Genomic DNA, 20548 nt, shown 5'->3' with positions numbered 1-20548 from the left:
CAATTTTACTGCCATCTGTAAACAAAGGCAGAAAATCTGTGGAGAAAGTATTTCGCATATAAGGGGAACATAATATCTTGATAGCACTTTATCAGGACAGGAAGGTCTTTCTGCTTCCCTTTTTTCTGACATTAATCCTGATACATACAGAAGTCTTTCTGCTGGACAATGAGGCGACAGCAGGGGGCGGCTGCAACCAGCTGTACGCCACCGGAACTTTGAATTCAATTTTATGTGCTAGTGAAGAAATGTGAAAGAAATATGATAGAAGTCACCATAAGCAGCAACGACACCTCCGGTATGTATGTCGTTTGTGTTTCAAAGTAAAAGCACTGTATCGCTCGAAAGAAAAAAAATGTGACGGTCAAAGGTTTCCTGCATGGACAATAAAGTAGCAAAATATAAAATAAAATATGGCGTTGGTTATTGTTCCCATTTTAATTTTTCTCTTCCTTATCTCTAGTTTTATTTTCAATTTAAACGTTCAATTAATGTGAAACGCGGGAGGGGTATTATTGTGAAAATCCAAATCGGAAACTGCTCTGTTAATCAGAGACGATTGACTCCAAAAAAAAAAAAAAAAAAAACCCAGAAAAAAACGCTCGACCAAGAGACTCCAGCCGACCCGGAACTTTTAGGTCAACTTATCACAGTTAAAACTTTCTGCAGAGACGCTGGTACAGATTTTGTCAGCGGTCGGATGTTTTTGTAGGGGAACACACCTCCGCGGACCGACTCGGTTCCTCCTGAAGAGTAAAAAAGGAGCTGCAAATGTTTCTCGGTCCGACTGCGGCGGTTCCTGCAGGATAGTAGCTCTTGACTCGTCTTCTCATACCAGGTAGGAGACATTCAGGGAAAAAGAAAGCTGTGCTCACATTTCTTTCACGACTGTTGTGTTGACTGTTTCCAACACGCTGTGGCTGCGCTCATATCAGATTAGCTGCACTTTTAACTTGTTGCACTGAGTGGTTTACTTTAACTAAAACATTGTTTAGCTGCTAACTTGATGCATGACTTTACTTAACTGACATGTGCTATATGTAAAGCACAATTGTCTTATTCATAATTATTATAAGAAAAACTCCGAATATAAGTGTTTCTGTGTTTTATTTTTATTTTAGAAAGGCAGCTTCCAGTTTTCTCTACCATATAAATCCCTTTTCTTGGAAACCTGTAGCATTTGAGATTTACCGAGTGTATGTGCGACTCTGTCATGTCAGGAATTTCAGGCAGCTGAGCTCTTCCCTCCCTACATACACACTTCCACAGTGGGTAGGGGGGGTCTGCCAGTCCAGGGGGTCTCAGACAGACACACACACACACACACACACACACACACACACACACACAGGATCTGCAGGCTAACAAAAGCTCTGAGCCTGCTTGTGGTTTTAAGCCTAACTAAGCAAACTGTTCACTGAATATAGACGGTGACAGCTGAATGTGGTGGGACTCTAATCTGTCTGACATCATCTCCTTTAAATGCATTTATGCTTTTAATGGTGCGCAGCTCAAACTCCACCTGTTTCAGCTGCACAGTGAGCGAGTGCACAGAGATGTACTCTTTGAGTTCTCGTCTATTGTAGCAGCTAGAACTTCCCATATTATAACGACCTGTTTGTTGTTGCATTTCTAACAACTTCCGTTCAGAAAAGCAGAAAATTGTATCTGATTGAACCCAGCAAGGCTGATTTTTCTTCTCCTTCTTCTTTGATTTACACATAATTGGGTTTGAGTAACTGCTGGCCTGTAAAATGAACCATGTCTTGTCTTTGGCTGTCAGATGGAAGCAGCTATGATCCATATGTATTACACTGCTGAGGCTTCGGCTTTTTTGTGTCTTTGAAAGATTGGCTAATCTCTTATTTGACCAGTTGTTCAGGTTATTAAAGGATTTTTGTTAACTGGGATCATTACATTTAGAGTACTAAAGTTAAACCTCAACTTCTCTTCTGTTTTAAGCCAGACAGTGGGTGTGGTTTCAGCTTCCACTTGGTTAATTCTGGGGGGCATCACGAACAGGCACAGACAGGTACAGACTGAGGCAAGCACGCACTGGTGGTTAACCTCTGGAGCCTCACATGAAAGCTTCCCTCTTTTCCTGAGTTCCTGAGTAAATGAAGCAGCTTACACAGTTTTGCTGATCAGCAGCTTTTTAACTTTCGATACAAGCAAGTTGGGTTTAGTTAAAAATGCAAAAAACATCTTTTAGTTCATCTTTCCTTGTCTGGGGACGTTAGTTCCCCTAAAGAAATGGTAACTTCTATTAATGAGAGGTTTTAATTTATTCTAATTTGTATTTCTGCCGTCGTGTTCCTGACCACTAATGCATTAAGTGTAAAGCTGTATAAAATCAATTCAGACACTTTAAAAATACTTTGTAGGAAATGCTTAAAGGATTAGCTTAAGTTGATTCTTCTTGGACGACAGGAATGCAGGCTGATCTCCGCCCTGGTCAGGCCACGGTGAGCTCTAGTCTGCTCAGATTATATCAATGTTCAAGCTTCTGATCTAGACGAACTGTACTGTGGTGTTCTATTCCTGTCGCCGGGCCACATTTGTCTACAACCTCATTTCCTTCTTTCTGATAGATCGTATAGTTTGCTTATAGATGCGACAGCAGCATCGCAAAGCTGTGAGCTCTGAATGCTCTGGTCTACAGATTATCCTTGTACAGTGCCACAGTGTCAGATGAGTAGTACTGGGTTGAAGCCCCTTGTGCCTTCAGAACTGCCTGCAAAGATTCATCAAGGAGCTGGAAACACTCCTGAGGTTTTGGTCCAGCTGCAGATCCATGATGCGAGTGTCGCCTTCGACCACATCTCCACGACGCTGTGCTTGGACTGAGATCTGGTGACTGTGAGGGCTCTTTGGGTGCCCTGAACTCACTGTCATGTTCAAGAAAGCAGCTTGCAATGATTTGACACATGACACAATGTCCTGCTGCAAGCGATCATCACAGGACCTGTACGCTGTGGTCATAAAGAGCTGGACGTGGTCTGCTACAGTACTTGCTGCGGCGTTTAGACGATGCTACCGAAAATATCGCCCACATTGAGACTCATCAGACCGTGCAGCATTTTTCCAATCTGCTGTTGTCGAGCTTTGGTGAGCCTGTGCGAGCCGCAGCCTCAGTTTCCTGTTCTTACCTGACAGGAGCGCCACGTCATCTGCTTCAAGGTCCGACGTGTTGTGCGTTCACAAACTCTCTTCTGCTTACCTTGATTGTGACGTGGTTGTTTGAGTTACTGTTGCCTTTCTGTCAGCTGGAAGCATTGGCCATTATCCCTGAGCTCTGGCATCAGCCATGCATTTCCTCCCAGAGAACTTCTGCTCTTTGTCTCTTTGTTTATGCCAAGTGGAGACGCTTGAGCAGAAATCATCTAAAAACTGGCTGATTTGAGAGGAAGTGACCCAATTATATTTGATGACGTAAATGATGCCAAGCAGGTAGCGTGTTTACTGTGAGTGCCATCCTCTCTGTATTTATCATCACAACATCGTTATCCTGCTATTATTGTAAATCACGACGCTAGTCAGTGTTGACCTGATGATTGTGCTTACTAGGAAAAAGGGAACTTCTTCAGGGGTTGAAAGACTCTTTGTGCCAAGTTTCACTTTTACAGCGCTTTCTTTGACTGATGTACTCGTCATTTTTTTATTGAAATGTTGGATTTTACACCCAGACCTGAAATTAAGTTCAGTTTCCACTTGCAGGCTGATTAGGAAACTGGTGTAGTCAAAGCTGTACTATATGACGCAACTCATGTGTACTTGTTTGGTTAGTTCTTTGAGCCAAAGCAGTAACCACAGCAAGTAGCCTACATGGGCTCAGTTTCACATTCTTCATTAAGCAGCTTGGACAGCTCAAAAACCGCAGGTACTCTCAGTTATTGTTAATAAAAACCGTAGCGTGACAGGTTGGCCTTTGAATTCGGTCACTCAGAAGCTGAGTAGGCCTCAGTTTCTATAAATCTCTATTAAGATTAATACTTTATTTTCAAAGGGAAGTTGACCTTTGGCACCACACCAGATCCAACATACCCAAACAGGTTTGGCCCTTCAGACTTCTCCTTCCATCTAGTCCATGTCAATTACCCCCAAACAAAGATGGATGTTTGAGAGGTGACATCCAGGTATCGGCTGCATTCTTATCGTCACTTAAAACGGCCCTTTTTTCTCAGACGGCGCCTCAGGGAGGCGAGGAGGCCTCGAAGCATGCGGTTGTTGTGACAGCAGTGGGAGTGTTGCTTTGTTAAAAACTGCGAGCTTTCTTTTTGAGGCTGGAAGTGACAGAATGCAAAAAGCATCCAAGAGATCGAGCACAGGCTGGGCTGTTAATCACACCGAGCCAGTGAGCGCACAGAAGACTCAACATCAGACTGTATGTGTTGTCCATGTGTCGACAGACTGAGGAGGAGGACGAGGAAGGGTTTGAAGCGCAACAGCAGCTTCTTCTTTATCCTCTGGGAAAAGTCTATCGGAGCCGAGGAGGAAGTGAGAAGAACGATGGAAGGACTGGAGGTGCCTGTACGGGCAGGAGGTCACCTGTTTCAGCTTTACTCAGCACTCCATAAATAAACCGTGAAAGAGGAACCGCCGTGTTCTGCAGCTTCACGTGTAAAACGGTTGTTGGATCAACGCGAGGCAGCCATCAGATTTACAGACTGTCAGCTCTCGTTTTCTTATTCCACCTTTCTGTTGTCGAAATGACGGAGACTCGTTTTTTGTGCAAACTCGAGTCCATTTTGGTCACATGGTTTTTATATATGTTCTTAAATGGGACTCAATGTATTTCATATAAATCCCACAGGTGCCCAATAACTCTGTTTTCCCGTTAGCAGCTGAATAGCGGTGTAACCAAGAGGTGCCATCATGCCGCAGCAGAAGGACATAGTGAAGATAGCCATCCAGATGCCCGGGGCCTACCCCCAGCTCATACAACTGGACCAGGTAATGCACACATTTATACAACGTGCACACTTTTAACTGATAACGTCCGTCGCGCTCTGGTTGGTTAAAATAACGCAGTCTGTCACACTGAGTGTCTGATGTGCTTCTCTGATGTCACGTTTGATCTACCTCTAAACCACAAGAGGACTTTGTTTCCCTCTGCGGAGCATCTTACCCAATTTACTTGTCTTGGTAGAGTTGAAAGCCGTTTTCACACGTGCACCGCAGCCGTGAACAATGCCCTGCGATCGTGCAAACGTCTGATGCAGCAGGACTGAACTAAGCTTTCTTTAATGCGTGTGATCTGACTGTTTCTGTGTGAGACAGGTTCAACGAGCTCGTCACTGTAACCAGTCGGCTCGTAGTGACGTCGTCGCTCTCTCGATGCTACGGGACAACTTAGAAGAGTGTCCTGATCTTATGTTTCTGGCATTTTGGGAGTTTTTGTGTGAGAAAAGATGAGATGGTGCAGGAATGATGGCGCATGAGGACCTGGCAGAGCTGTGACCCTCAGCTCACATTTTACACCTCTGAGTTTGTTGCACCGTCAGCATCGTGGTGAATATAAACCTGCTCGGTGGAATCAAACAGGGGAACCTGAACCACTTTGTTCTGCAGCCGTTATGAACACATTTCATCAGAGAGTTGGTCAAAATGCGAAGGCTCTGATTGGACTCCAGGTTGTGACATATTTCAGTCAGGCTGCATCAGGTAATTTGGTCGATTAATTCTGCCCAGGTTGGTTTTAGTCCAGTAGTGCTGAGACTTTCTGGCACGTTCATAGCAGCACTCACGCTAATGAGTCAACACCAGACCACAGAGACGTGCATTCATCTGAACTATGTTGGGCATTTTCTTGCTGGGGGGGAATAAAAAGGTGTCACCATATTGGCCCGTGCGTCTGTGAAGGCTCCGCCCACTCCTGCTTGTATCAGTTCAGAGGGAGAGAGAGAGGGGGAGAGAGCGCTTTGGCAAAAGGTTTTAAAAGGGGAGTTAATTATGACTCTAGAAACTGAAAGACACTAATAATACTGGCACTTTTAGGTGTGTGTGTGTGTGTGTGTGTGTGTGTGTCTCTCGATGGTGATGATCCCCACTTCCTTACCGCTGTGGTTTGAAACAGCTGCTATAACATGACATGTTTAAACTAGCTGTCAGAATAACGCTTCGGCTCCCGACTGTAAACGTGATGTAAGACTAACAGTTAAACTCAAATGTTCCCACTTCCTGCTGCATCCTACATAAACTTCATGAAGCACATGTTGATATAATATCACAGAAGTCACGCCGCTTTCATGCGTTTCTCAGTGATGCTGTGGAAAGAGCTGCAGCTCACTTTCTCCACTTTCTCCCTGCGTCTGCCTTCACTTCAAATTTGCACAGTGAACATGCACCGATGTGAGTTTTCAGCTTCCTTTCAGTCGCTCTTGTTGGCGACTCACATGACCGGACTCTGCGGTCTGTCTCTTGCTTGCTCGTGCCTCGGGAGTGACTCTTTCACGTGAACGTGTTGTTATTAATACACTTGTTACTCGTTCTGGGGTTTGTGTTGATATGAGCCATAAAGTGTGAAAGCTTTGTGACTAAAGTAAAAAGTGTTTCATAGCAGTGATGGCTTTCTGTGATTGTGGGGAAGTTTTCCATATGTTTCCCAGAAACTTGGGGGAAGTTGTTTCCTTGCGCAAGACAGTTAAGTCTAGAGTGTACAGCAGGGCCGGCTGTGAGGTCTCTGAGTTGCACACTAGCGTAGGCTTAACCAGGTTCCCAGCCAGCGCCTTTCACCCACTATTTGAACAGCTGATAATCTCATCGGGATTATTCTTAGAGGAACCGTCACAATAAGTTATTCAGGAGTGTTACTTTGGGCCTTTCTTGACACAAAATAGTTTCGTTTTAAATCGCGACCAATTCTACCTCGCCAGGAAAACTTCCCATTGGCCCGAGCGTTTCCAGCAGACGCATCTGATTCGTTGACCCTCTTTGCTGCCACTAATGACAGACTGTCCACCGGGTCAACCACAGAACCTGAAGACATTTTGACAGGGTAACCACAGGGCTGACCACTAATAGCAGGATAGCTGAGAGGCAGACATGGAAGTAGTCTGGCTTTTATTTCCGTACAGAGAGGACTCTGGGCACCGAGGGCAACATTGTTCACAGAGTGTCGGCGAGCTTTCCTCTGCCCAGCAAACAAGGTTTCCAGCCAGCGGGAATAGTTGTGGAACCGCGATCCCATAACAGCATGTCATTACTGAAGCATGAATTCAGCTCCCCGACAGAGAAACATAGTAGTTGTGCAGCAGGTGTGTGTCTTTTATGCTGCGTCTGCATGCATGTGTGACTAAGTGCTGTTTTGTTGTGTCTCTGCAGAAAAAACCTCTGTCTGCTGTGATAAAGGAGGTGTGCGACGGGTAAGTCTGCGATGGAGGTTGTTTTGCTTGACATCATCGTGCTTCATTGGTCACACTGAAGAGTGTGTGTGTGTGTGTGTGTGTGTGTGTGTGTGTGTGTGTGTGTGTGTGTGTGTGTGTGTGTGTGTGTGTGTGTGTGTGTGTGTGTGTGTGTGTGTGTGTGTGTGTGTGTGTGTGTGTGTAGATGGAATCTCCCCGGGTCCGAGAACTACGCCCTGCAGTATGCTGACGGAGTGCAGATGTACATCACCGAATCGGTCAGTCGGCAACAGTCAACACAAAAACGTCTGTCGTTGGCTCAGGTTTCTGCAAAAACGTCAAGTACCAGACCCGAGTCAGCCTTCCAGATGTTTCCATGGTTACGAGATAAGCATCTATCTCTGCCACTAGATCAGTGAATCACTACTTTGTCAGCACTTCGCCTGCGTTTACGAGCGTCTCCCTGGAGCTCAGTCATCAAAGACGAGCGTGAAACAGGAAAAACAGAAGCTAAAGCGAGAAGCAGCTTCACTCAGATTCCTCTCGAAAGGTTGCTGCTGAAGCTTTCCTGCTCTCTGAGATAAGACTATCATCCCATCAGGAAAAATGCAGACGAGGCTTCTGCAGCTCCTTTACAGTTAGCGTAGGGATGGTAAGCTTCAGGCTTTTGCAGTGATCACGTAGTTAAACACACATGTTTCAGTTTAAGGTTGGCTTCTTGAGGAGTCTGTGGAACAGAGGCGGTCTAATAATGGTGCTGATTATTTCCTGCTTTTAGTGGCAGACTTCAGAAATGTGCATGTTAATATTATCAGCAGTCAGGTGGTCGGTGGGTTGGAGCCCAGGCAGGGCCCGTTGGTTTTCTCTGAGCTGTTTCTCCGACCACCAAAAACCGCTAACGTGCTGGGTTCATCCTGTCTGCACAGGCCAGGGGCAGCCTCACAAAACACAGACTCGATTGCAAAGATTTTACTTTGTGCTTAATAAATGTTAAGAAGAAGAACAGCAGAAGCTCTTGGCTGCAGCAAAGCTGCACGGCTCATTTGTAAGTGGCACGACGAACAGGGACTGAGACGCTTTATTGGAGATGAGGTGTAAATTTGGGCTGAAATATTTTGTCACATCTGTGATCACGTGCATTCAGTCTTAATGTTCTGCTCTAGACTTAAAAGCCAAACAGGGTCACGGTGCAAACAGCAGCCCGAGCCCCAGACGGCCCGCTAACCCCGTTTTAACGTTGGTCTGTTTGGCCTTTGGTAAATAAACAGTACATATGCAGGATGAGTCATTCTTTGATAATGTGAGGAATGAGCTTCTCGTTGACGTCTTGAGCCTCTGTGCCTGGATGTGCAGTCCTCTGATAGACACAGATTATGTTTGGTGTTCTTCTTAAACCTTTTCTCCGTGTCTGCCTGCTTGTTTGTGTGTCGTAGAATCGTCTGGACATTAAGAACGGCTGCATCCTGCGTCTGACCAAGGCACCGGTGAGTCTGCAGCCTGTTTCACCTTCTTCTCCCTCTAACACAGCGAGAGGCTACGTTCTGCTACGTGCTGACCAACTAGAGCTCCAGAAGTCTAAACTGTCGCATCAGAGCTCGATGGATGACTTTTCTGAGCCGGTGTGTTTCTCTGTGTGTGTTTCGTTGGCGTGGATGAACTCAGGGCCGCTGCGCGGAGGATTTGTTCAAGGGTATCCAGAGCTCAGACGCAGGCGTGCGCTGCGATTCGCTGAAGGAACTGGCGAGCGTTTCAACAGACGTGACCTTTGCTCAGGAGTTCATCAGCCGAGACGGACACCTCTTATTGGTCAAGATTGTAGAAGACTCTAATGAGTTAGTATCCTCGTCACATATCACCGACTGATTCATTGAAGCTCTTTTCTGTGATGGTAGCAGCAACACGATTGGCTGAGCTCTCAGCGATGCAACGCTTTACTGTTACTGACTTTAAAGCACCAACGGCATCACTGATCGTGTCCGTGTGAATGTCTCATGCTTGCCTCTTTTTACTGTGTCATTCAGGAGTAATGTGATCATGACGCACACGCTGACGGGGTTCATGGAGCTGATGGATCATGGGATCGTTTCATGGGAGAACCTCTCTTCTGTCTTCATCAAAAAGGTCCCCGCTGCTCTCCGCACGCCTCTCGCGCGTTTTCCGAGTTTGATTTTCTGAAGCTCACATTTCTCCCTCAGATCGCCGGCTTTGTGAACGCCAAGTCGACGGACGCCTCGATACAGCAGGTGTGCTTGGACATCCTGGAGAGCATGGTGCTCAGCAGCCACAGCCTTTTCCTGCAGGTCAAACAGGAAATCACCATGGAGAGGCTCATTGCTCACCTGCAGGTGTAAGTAGTTTATCACGCAACAAGTCACACTCGCTTGGTGTCTGTTGCATCTTAAAGTTCAAAATCATTAATCAGCATCATTTGCTTTCGCTTAATCTGGCACAAAGATATAGTGTCACGTGAAACGCGTTCGAGTAATGCAACGAGGTCACAGCATTGTTTCTGTAACAGGAAGTTTTAAATATGTAAACTGTCCAGTTTTTACTGCACGAGTGCAGCGATACGAGAACTGAAATCTGTCAAAGGAGCATGCACGCATTTCCATGTGGCTGCAAAGCTGTAAAAATAATGTTTTTGTGTGTCTCTAACCTTTTTCAGGACAAATCAGCAGATACAAACCAAAGCCATGGCCTTACTCATGGCCCTGCTGCAAACAGCCGGAGACTCGGACCGAAAGGTGCCTCTGCTACTTTCAAACCTTTCATGCACTTCCTCTTTTCCACACTAGTAAAACTTCAAAGCTTGCAGATGATCAGGTGTTTTAGTTTGGCTCGCAGTTCGTCCTCGGTGTCTGCCTCCAGGCAGCACCGTGCACACTGTTCATCAGCAGTAACCTTAAAAGTTTGGCTTTTCTATCGCAGGATGTCAGATTCAGGTGCTTCTTCACTGATACTCATACATGTGTCCTAGTGACAGCTTTTAAGGATCAAAAACATTTAAACTTGATGCTTTGTGTGAATATGTGACCTTGTGAATCTGTGGGCTGAAAGTATGTGTTAGTGTAGCTGATGTAGGCGTCCCTCAGGTAAAAGGTGGCTGTAGTTCTGGGCCACAGCAGAACGGAGCTGCACTTGTTCCTGGAATAATTTCATTCTCTTTGTTTTTATCTCATAATCTGAGGAGACTGTAGCTGCACATGTGCCTCGGGGTGAAGGACAGTTGCTGTTCATGCGTGTCAGAATCCCACAGGCACCGTCTGCAGACAGTCGAGTCTTTCTGCGCCTCTGCTCCTCTCTCCATGTGCACAAACGGTTCCTTCATTCGGCTCTTTTCTCTCAGGCTCTCTTTGTTACTTCCTCACTTTTACATCAGGTCAACAAACCCACCCTTCTTATCAGCAAAATAGTTGCGAACAAAAACGCGGTTGAGTCAGAGATGCACGTACCAGCAAGCAGCGATTTCGTCACAGAGGTCAAAGTCCCTCAGGCTGATCCTCCTGCCTTACGCTGCCTGTCGACACTGTATCGCCACCCGGTGGTAGAAGCAGGTCTCTGCAGTCCAGTGACACACGCGCTCTTCTTGTTTTACAGGATATGTTTGATTTCCTGACTAAGAAGAATGTCCGCCAGTACATATATAAGGTGAATCATCTTCACGTGTACGATCACGTTTCACAAATTCTTTTAATAATGATGAAATATAAAATGTATTCATGTCAAATGTGTGTCTCTGGCAGAATATAATCCACAGTTCTGGTTCAGTCCAAGACGAGATGGCCCACTACCTCTATGTCCTACAGTCGGTTACCTTGAATCTCCAGGAGCCCCGCATGAGGACACCTCTGGACTGTTGCAGCCAGGTGAGCCGCAACACAGCGGGTCAGGTTTCAGAGAGCTCGGAAAGAAACGCGTCCGGACTTTAAGTTTCCTTGAAGACGTTTCATCCGAGAAGCTTCTTCAGGTGTAAGAGTAAGGCTCACGTCCAGACGCCTTTCTTTCCGAGCTCCTTAGACTACGATGACCTTCACAGACATGTTAAAGCCACGCCCGGTCGGCTGCACATTTATGTTTTTACATTTATAATCCTGAAATCTTATGAATAAAATACCGTTTCTAATGTTCTGTCGCGCTCAGAAACGTAAAGATTCTAACAGCCCACTGTGTGTCTGCCTGCTTTCACCTCAGGAACAAAGAGACATCCTTCACGGTCTGAGGCAGGCAGCGTTCGAGACAGAAAGCGAGAACAGTCTGAGTCACGAACGACGGCGTTCGCTCTGTGCTAAAGAGTTCAGGAAGCTGGGCTTTTCTGTAAGCGTGAGATCATACAAGGTAACTGTTTGTCTGCCAGCTTTTCTCTCGTTTATATGTGACACTTTGTCTTCCTTCCTTTCAGAATAATAGCAACCCCGGTCAGGACTTGTCACGAACGCCTCCTGGTCTCTTAGCTTTGGACACCATGTATTACTTTGCCACACGTTATCCCGACGCCTACAGCAGGGTGAGCATGACTTATCTGCAGTTTAGTTAGACATAGAAAACCTCTGCTGGTGCATGTTAAATGAAAAAATGATCGAGTACAAGCGGCTTGTTTGTTACATGAGCTCAAAAATCAGGTGACTGCATAATAAACACTCAGCTTAGTTTCTGTTCTGTCTCTGTCGTCAGTTTGTCTTGGAGAACAGCAGTCGAGAGGACAAACACGAGTGTCCCTTTGCCAGGAGCAGCATCCAGCTCACGCTCATCCTGTGTGAAATCCTTCGGATCGGAGAGCCACGTCAGTCTGATCTCTTACGCGCTGCGATCTCTGCTCGCTCTTGTTCGAGCTCTAATTTATTTTGTCTGTTCACAGCCTCGGAGACGGGGTCCGGCTACCACCCCATCTTCTTCAGTCAGGACCGGCTGATGGAGGAGCTTTTCTGCGTCTGCATTCAGCTGCTCAACAAGACCTGGAAAGAGATGAGAGCCACACAGGAAGACTTTGACAAGGTACAGCAGCAGAGGCGCTCGCTTTGCTAGAAGGAACTCAGTCCTTGTACACCGGGCAGTTCTCACATAGACGGGAGAGTTTGCTCTGGTCGTTGGCTGTGGCAGTGTGTGAACCGGTGACGTGGGGTACGTCAGATCCAAACCGTCCACGACCACATGTGGGATCTTTGCTAAATGCAGTGACAGTCAGTCTCACTTTCCCACGGAGTACTTGGAGTCATTTGCGGTACACCCAACCACAAAAACGCTTCCATAAATCAGAAAACAATGAGTGGAATCGAGCCGGTGACCAAACTGAAGTGAACGGTGGCTTTTTGTAAATTCTTCTATGTGACATTCGTCGTTTTACACAATAGCACCATGAGTTGGAACGAAAACACAGCTCTTCATGTTATATACGTTAGATGCATGTGTGTGGTCGGGAACAAAACACTTTATTATATTCATAGCACACAGTCATACATGCATACGAGTGATGTGTTTAGCAATCGTGCACTCGTGGATGCATCGGAGGAAACTGTGGTTCAGTGTCCAACCCAAGGATGCTTCATCGTGCAGACCGGAGGAGTCAGAGAGGGAACCGCTGGCTCAGGAAGTTCAAGGGTAGTACAAGGTGTCATCAGAAAGTTCAAGAATCAAAGAACGTTACCTTATTTAAATATAGTCAGGCAGACAGAGGTCAGTAGTCCCAAAGTAGTCCCCCCCACCGCGGGTATTTGTGCAAGCTATGCTGGATCTCTTCTGGTGAGCTTTTGTTCAGGAAGTAGAACAAATGTGGTGAATAGACTGCTCCACAGTTAATCCCATTTCTGCCGAACAATACAAATCAGTTGCCCTCTGAATAAACGGGAGTTGAAATCAGAGTGCAAAATTTCAATCCAATTTTATTTATACAGCAACAGTCTCCTCAAGGCGCTTTGCATCGTAGACCCCCGACCTTTTTTGTGCCACGGACGGTTTAATGTCAGACAATATTTTCACAGACCGACAAACCCAACAATCATATGAGCCCCTATGAGCAGCACTTTGGCGACAGTGGGAAGGAAAAACTCCCTTTTAACAGGAAGAAACCTCCAGCAGAACCAGGCTCAGGGAGGGGCGGGGCCATCTGCTGTGATTGGTTGGGGTGAGAGAAGGAAGACAGGATAAAGACATGCTGTGGAAAAATGCTAATTCAGAGGGCGGGGAAGCCAACACTTCTTCATCTTGCCCCTCAGTTGATGTTTCTTATTCGAACCGCTGCAGAAAATTGTGGTCAAAGCTAGAGATGACCCGCCAAATTAAAATTGAGGCCAGTGTGCAGTAAAATGTAATTTAAGGTCCGTGGAGAAGCCGCAGAGTGCAGGTGCTCAGAACTGGACTTCCGGGGAATGATCTGAGAATAGCTGCACTTTAATCCCTGTGGTCATGTGGGTGACCTTGCATGGGTTGAATGGGAGACCTTGAATCCATTAAGGCCCACTGGTGGACTGTTTTGATCACACCTCACAGGGTGTTTCCACTCAGTTATCTTAATGAACTGTGACACAAGTAAATAAAAATGCTGATATAGTAAAAATGAAGCACAGAGACTGAAATTTAAAAGCAGAATGCTTTAAATTCAATTTTAAATGTACATTTGTCTAAGTTTGTATTTTGGTGGGTTGGATTGGTTCTCCTTCCCCGCCCCGCCCCCACACGCACAGTTAGCTTTGTGGTTTAAGCCGAGCTGGCGGCAGAGCGCTGTCATCTGGGAGAAATACTGAGAACTCAACAATCCTTCATCCACACAGTGCTCATAGAACTCTGTGACCTTTTGACCTCTCCGGTGCACGCCAGTGTCCTGTGTGCCAGACCAGCAGACTGGCCTTTTGTTTCTGCTCGTGTCCAACCTCCCAGGGTGCTTTGAGGCAAGGACAAAGCAGCATTAGGTGGACAAAGAGAACCGCGGCGAACGGCAGAAACGGAGGGAGAAGGAAACGAGGAAAACAAAGCGCCCAGGGCATCGGCAGTAATGACACGACAACAGAGGGGAACGTAAAACCTCTGGAAACGATGTGAGAGGGAGAGAAGGAAAAGGTTCGACAGGGAGCAGCAAAGAAGAAGGAAAGCTGAGGCTGTGACGGCGATATCGCTTATTTAGGTTTTAGTTGCATGTGCGCCTCCAACATTAAGAAATCTCCTCAGTCCAGCTGTGTTATGATCTGAACAGCCGTCCTCCGCTAACACACATACGCACACTTAGCGTCCGTGAACACGCTGCCAAACAGAGAGACAGCTGCCGTCGCTCCTATTGGCCCGCTGAGCTAAACGACAGAGGGGCCGGACCCGGCTGGGCGTGTGCATGTGAGCACCGGGGTGTCTGTTTACCAAACACTCAAAGGCCTCTGCTGTCATAGGTGATCTCACTTTGACTCCGCGTCATCCCCGTCACGTTTCTGCGACTGACCGAGGGTGAAAATTGAAGCCAGGGTTTTAAAATAATTGTCTGTTGAGGAGGAAGAATGGAGGTAAGATAGTAGTTTTTAACTAACTGGTAACACAGAGGCCAATATGAAGTATTCTAGTACAGAAGTGATTCATACATCAAAGGCTAAAAGGTTTTTTGTTTGTTTTCAGTGTGTGACACTAGAAGCTGTTAATAAATCGTTACAATGTGTCGATTAGATTTATTGTCGTTACACGTGTATAAACACACGGCAATGAAATGCAGTTTGCATCAATCAGAAGAGCAATAGGAGCAGATTGCATACAGATAAGGGCAGAATAGAAGGTGGGAACAGTTACGTACAGATGTGTACAGCTGAGTGGTAAACAGATGTACAGTGGTGGGAGCGCAGACCGTGTCATGTGATTGCTGCTGGACGATGAGTTTATTTTGGCTCTGAGGACGTGAGCGGGGAGCCGCGCTGTGAAACCCTAGACGCTCGTTTCGTGTTCTGTACGACGGTCTGGATTTCACAGATTGTGTTTCCACTGCTGCGGGACAAAAACGACTTCGCTGTCGTCTGCAGTCACAAACACTTTGGTCACGCTTCACATTCTTGGAGGACATTTGTGAGACCGAGCGATTACTCTGAGCTTTGAGAATGAGTCGAGGCTTATCGACACTTTAGACGCTGATTGTTTGCAGTCAATCAAATTGGGCGTGAACAGGAATGATCTAGGTCAGCTGCGTACATGTGTGGGTGAGGGGGTGTGACCGCAGCAGCGCAGAGTTGGCTCGGTCTTTTAACACTATTGATTTTTATATAGATTTTCCACTTTTACGACTGAGGGAACCATAGATTTAACACGTATGTCACTGCGCTGAGGGTCACCTCCCGTCTCTGTGTGAGCGTCACTTTAACGAGTAGAAACACAGACTGAAGCACGGAGCTTCAGAAAACGCTGGGCAATTCAGTCTGACCACCATCTCAATAAAAACAAAGAATAAAGTAAAAATTGAACTAAAGAAACACTTTACAGGTAACGATAGAAACCAGTCAGTCTGTCATCGAGCAGCACGAACCGTTTCCCACACAAAGACGACGACCTTACCAGTGTATGTATCAAGACAGCTGCTGGGTGGAGACCGCCCTCACTAACTCCTGATGCATGAACATTTTATTCTGTAAGCAGAAACCGAGAGCTCGAGGGGGTTTGCTCCTAACCTCAACCCCCTGAACCCCACACGACCGACAGGTGAGCTGTGGACAATAAGAGACGGGACAAGAACAAACTATTATTCTTCACGTTTAACATTCAGCAGCTTAATAGAAGAACGTGAAAGAATTTGAGGAGCAGTTTTTGTCTCGAGGGTGCGCGAGACTCGAGCTCGAGAATACTGCTAACGCTGTCCCTGTTACTCACATCCTGCTCATTAAAGCAGCGCATACAGAACGTGTTGCAATAACAGAATGATAAAAATTCTATCAAATATTCTTAGAAACACTGAAAACTTTCAGCTTCTGCAAAAATAAATTCTTTGTTGTCCTCGTTTAACCGCAGTTTCTCGTGTTTATATCAGATTTAAGCTGCGAGTCGAGCGTTCCCAAATATTTACACAACTTGGAGTCTCACTGTGTGTGATTCTGGCCTTCGGTTTACCGCCATCTTTCCTGTAACCAGTGATTAACTCCTTAGTCTTAGTCACATTAAGGTCAAGGACGTTATGATGGCACCGTTTGACAAATGCAAGCAAGGCCATCGTGTGAGCGCGTGCGTGGAGAGGATATCGCACTGATGACTGAGCGGCTCGGAGTCTTCTTTTGCCCACATGAAGGAATAATGTTCAACCATTGTGCACAAACGTGTTAAATAGGCAGGCTGACATGCCCTGTTTATGTCAAAGCCAAGCCGTGAAACACCAATCCCTATCACACCAACAGCATGTCTGTGCTCCCATATCTGTCCTCAGGTGATGCAGGTGGTGAGGGAGCAGATCACCAGGACTCTGTCGAGTAAGCCGACCTCCTTGGAGCTCTTCAAGAACAAAGTTAACGCTCTGAACTACAGCGAGATCCTCAAACTGCGGCAGACGGAACGACTGCACCAGGAAGAGACTCTGGCTCCGCCTGTGCTGTGAGCATCAGCAGGTTTACGTGCTGCGTACCGGTCTGTGTTAAAGGAGTTGCCATGTGCACCAACTGTCCTATAGTCTGTATAAACAGATGTTTGTCTATCTGTAGGCAGGAGCCAGGTCTACTGGTTATGGATGAGTGTGTTGTACAGTCACGTTCGAGTGGGCACACATGGTAAATCCATCTGTACTGCAGGCGAGCCGAGGCCCACCGCGGTGTGATAAACGGATAGGTTGTTTAAAAGCTGCCAGCATTCATCGGATCAGATGAGCGCCCACTGCTTCCCAGATTGACTTCTTGCCTTTTACAGTTGAACTCATTTACTTTCTGCATGTCAGAGAAATGTCGAGGTCTGCAGTTCCCGCCGTGTAGCATCCCTGGCTGAATGATGGTCTCTTATACTGATGCTTCAGAGGTTTTATTGGAAATGTTTTTATTGAAACATTCAGTGAAGACACCGTAAGAGCTAGGAGCAAAACAAAGCCAGCAATATTAATACCATAACATTAAAGGAAACACATTTCCCCTGCTCACATATAGCATATACATCAAATTTACATCATTCAATTCATTATATCACCTCACTAACTTACAGCTACACATAAAGGTCAAGGTTAACAACACAAACTCTATTAAACCACATGTTGATTGCATGTAACTTATTCCGTTAAAGGAAACATTAACAAACCTTGTGCCACTGTCAGCCAGGTACTAATTGGCAAAGGAAACGTACATATTTTTCACTTTAAGGCACACTATTTACCATATCCTAAAAGAAACCTTACTAACAAGCCCTTTAACGGTTTTGCGCCAGTTTCCTGTTTCAAAATAAAAGCCTGGATTTCAAAATAAAACCGAAGTACCTTTCAAACAAACGTAAAAATATTTACCAAATTTAAAGGTCATTTACACGCCGTCCGTACTGATTCAGTCATGCAAAGATCAGATTTGTAACAGAATAGAAGCTTGAAATAAACGAGCTCAGGTTCAGTGTGTTTGTGATCCACACACAGTTCGGCTGAGCGTCCCGTGTGTTGACCCCACATTCTGGAAACGATTCAATAAAAACGGAGTTTGTGGTTTGTTAAACTGTCCGATCAGCTGTTCTGCTGACGACTCCAAATAGTTTCCACCCGTATGGAGCAACCAGCAGGTCACACTGGTGTTTGTCACTAAACACTCAGTGTAACAGTTCTGCTGCTTGATTTTTGATTAGATTTGAATAAATGTCATCTGGGCAATAGTGACGATTTATGTCTTAGAACAACGAGAAAACTGCTTGTGACGTTTTCAGAATAATTTTATAGCTCTTTGCTGCTTTTCTTTCCAGTGAACTCAAAGAGCGGCTGAAGCCGGAGCTGCTCGAGTTGATCCGGCAGCAGAGACTCAACAGGCTGTGTCAGGGCACGATGTTCAGGAAGATCAGCAGCCGACGCAGACAGGGTGAGAGCGCTCACAGGCTCGCGTGCAGCGAACGGCAGACTGGGCGTGTCAGGCTAACCCGCGTCTTTGTCTCTTCAGATAAACTGTGGTACTGTCGCTTGTCGCCCAATCACAAAATGCTTCACTACGGCGATGTGGAGGAAGACATGGAAAATCCACCAATAGAAACACTGCAGGAGAAGAGTGAGTTCAGTTTTTCTACACCAAATGGCTCGAGCCATATTCATGCTTAGGTTTATCCATTAAAATTAAATTGTGAGAAACTGTCATGTGTGGAATTCCAGTTTATTATGCTCATTGATTAATCTTAATAATCATCAAGCATCAGTGCCCAACAAACCCTGATACAAAGTGCAGAACAGTGCAGGTGTGTTGAGCTGCTGATCAATTCAGTTTTATTTACACAGCAACAGTCGTCTCGAGGCGCTTTATATTGTAAGGTAGACCCCACAGTAATGCATACAGAGGAAAACCCAACAGTCTTTTTTGGTGACAGTGGGAAGGAAAAACTTCCTTTTAACAGGAAGACTCCTCAGGGAGGGGCGGGGCCACCTGCAGCTACCGCTTGGCACTGACGACTCTTTGTTATTCAAAACAGAAGAAGGAACTAATATGACTCCGACAGATGGTTTTTATTGTCTGAAGTATATTAACCATATGTGTGTTTTGACGCTTCCTCTTCAGTTCCAGTCGCAGATATCAAAGGCTTGCTGACGGGTAAAGACTGTCCTCACATGAAGGAGAACAAAGGCAAACAGAATAAGGTCAGCTGTTTCACCTTCTCAGTACCATGGTGATCACCTCCTGCTGTAGGTGGTGTGGACAGTCAAGGGAGAAATATGGAGAGAAACTAAACATGACTTGAGGAAATAAGATGCAGGTCCATCGATGGGCACAGAAGGACCTCCCTCACTCAGGGTATCTGGGGTCACGCTGAGGCGTTCCCAGGCCAGGTGAGAGATGTGGTCTCTCCAGCGTGAAGTCCTCACCCAAGCACACTGGGATGTCTCTGATGCTCTCGAGCTTCTTTCTGTTTAACAATGATTCTTGTTACTGGTGATGATTGATAATAAGTGTGGACGGGGGAATGTCTCACTGAGCTTTCTCTGTAGGAGGTCCTCGATCTGGCATTCAGCATCACGTACGACGTAGAGGAGTACAGCCTGAACTTCATCGCCCCGTCCAGAACCGACGTGAGTCTAAACGCTGCTCCGTTACCTCCTTCAGTTTCTTTGTGATATACGGTGAAGAAACTAAATCTAACCAGCTTCCACTACGTCTTCAGTTCTGCCTGTGGACGGACGGACTGAGCGTGCTCCTCGGCCGGGAGATGAGCAGCGAATCGATGCGGAGTGAGCTGGAGATCCTCCTGTCTATGGAGATCAAGCTCCGCCTCCTAGATCTGGAGAACGTTCCCATACCCGACAACGCTCCGGTCGTTCCCAAACCTCCGAGCAACTTCAACTTCTGCTACGACTTCAGCCAGACGGAACAATGAGCGCGTGACTGTGTAAATATGTGTGAAACGAGACGTTGGTGTGGGCGGAGCTGCGCGTGCACGCGCTTGTCATCTTAATCGCAGATTTATAACTTTGACGCTTGAGTTTTCTTATTTTAAACATCCAAGTGAAACGAGTGAAGCAGGAACAAGGTTGAGACGCCGTCAGTGTTTGTGTGACGCACGTCTGCTCCTCCCTGCACTCAAACCTTCACACAGGTACCGAGCAAAATGTAATTCAATCCTTTTTAATATAACCACTCAAGTAATGGTACTTTACACTTGTTTTACAATCATTTTATATTTTTGAATTCTCTAAATGTGTGTGAGGAATACTGCGTTTTTTTAAAGAGGGCATTAACTACAACACGGTACGTCGTTTATTCTCCAGCACATCAGACATACAGCAGGTGTTCAGTGTTACGCAGCTTCATGCACCTGCAGGCACTCGTCTTCATGTGGATCTCAGCAGCTCTGGAGCAGAGATGCATTAAATGATTTTGAATCGTTGTTGCAAACAGGCACACGTCCCTCTGTCACAATCACACGGTACCACATGCGTTGGATGACTTTTGGCTTTTTGGATCAAATTTCATTGTAACTTTAAAACTGATGCTTTTTGTCCACGGCTGGTTTTGTAATGTGAGCACTCAGTGGCGCCACCTGGAGGAGCTACTGGGGAACTGACTGATTTCGTTTCAGCACAGCTGCTCCACACTGACACACTGACC

General features: G+C 46.1%; 1 protein-coding gene across 2 annotated transcripts; it reads left to right on the top strand.

Annotated features, from left to right (window-relative positions):
• The first annotated feature begins 580 nt into the window (after positions 1–580).
• On the top strand, positions 581–20499 carry elmo3 (engulfment and cell motility 3). 2 transcript variants are annotated; one of them, XM_085281474.1, is made up of 21 exons: positions 581–838; positions 4845–4953; positions 7324–7364; positions 7549–7621; positions 8777–8827; positions 9006–9175; positions 9365–9464; positions 9539–9690; positions 10009–10087; positions 10941–10991; positions 11087–11209; positions 11535–11657; positions 11743–11847; positions 12015–12123; positions 12199–12335; positions 16714–16877; positions 18207–18319; positions 18398–18502; positions 19004–19083; positions 19432–19512; positions 19605–20499. In XM_085281474.1, exons 2-21 carry the CDS (start codon positions 4876–4878, stop codon positions 19815–19817), a joined length of 2148 nt encoding a protein of 715 aa, XP_085137600.1. In that variant the 5' UTR covers positions 581–838; positions 4845–4875; the 3' UTR covers positions 19818–20499. The 2 variants fall into 2 exon arrangements, with proteins under 2 accessions (XP_085137600.1, XP_085137599.1); XM_085281473.1 differs by having other exon boundaries at positions 4842–4953.
• Positions 20500–20548: the final 49 nt, after the last annotated feature.

This window comes from Mchenga conophoros, linkage group LG7 (assembly GCF_057382185.1).
Source record: "Mchenga conophoros isolate Kocher_MC1m ecotype Shallow Benthic linkage group LG7, M_conophoros_male_GT1.1, whole genome shotgun sequence".
NCBI lineage: Eukaryota > Metazoa > Chordata > Actinopteri > Cichliformes > Cichlidae > Mchenga > Mchenga conophoros.
The sequence above is the reverse complement of the archived record's forward strand: the minus strand, read 5'-3'. Positions and strand labels throughout refer to the sequence as shown.

Bases quoted from the DNA above. Each gene is read 5' to 3' on its own strand.
- elmo3 (XM_085281474.1), top strand. From the start codon at position 4,876: ATGCCGCAGCAGAAGGACATAGTGAAGATAGCCATCCAGATGCCCGGG. The intron at 10,088-10,940 runs GTGCCTCTGCTA...CTTGTTTTACAG, and splicing joins CCGGAGACTCGGACCGAAAG to GATATGTTTGATTTCCTGAC. The intron at 12,336-16,713 runs GTACAGCAGCAG...ATCTGTCCTCAG, and splicing joins CACAGGAAGACTTTGACAAG to GTGATGCAGGTGGTGAGGGA.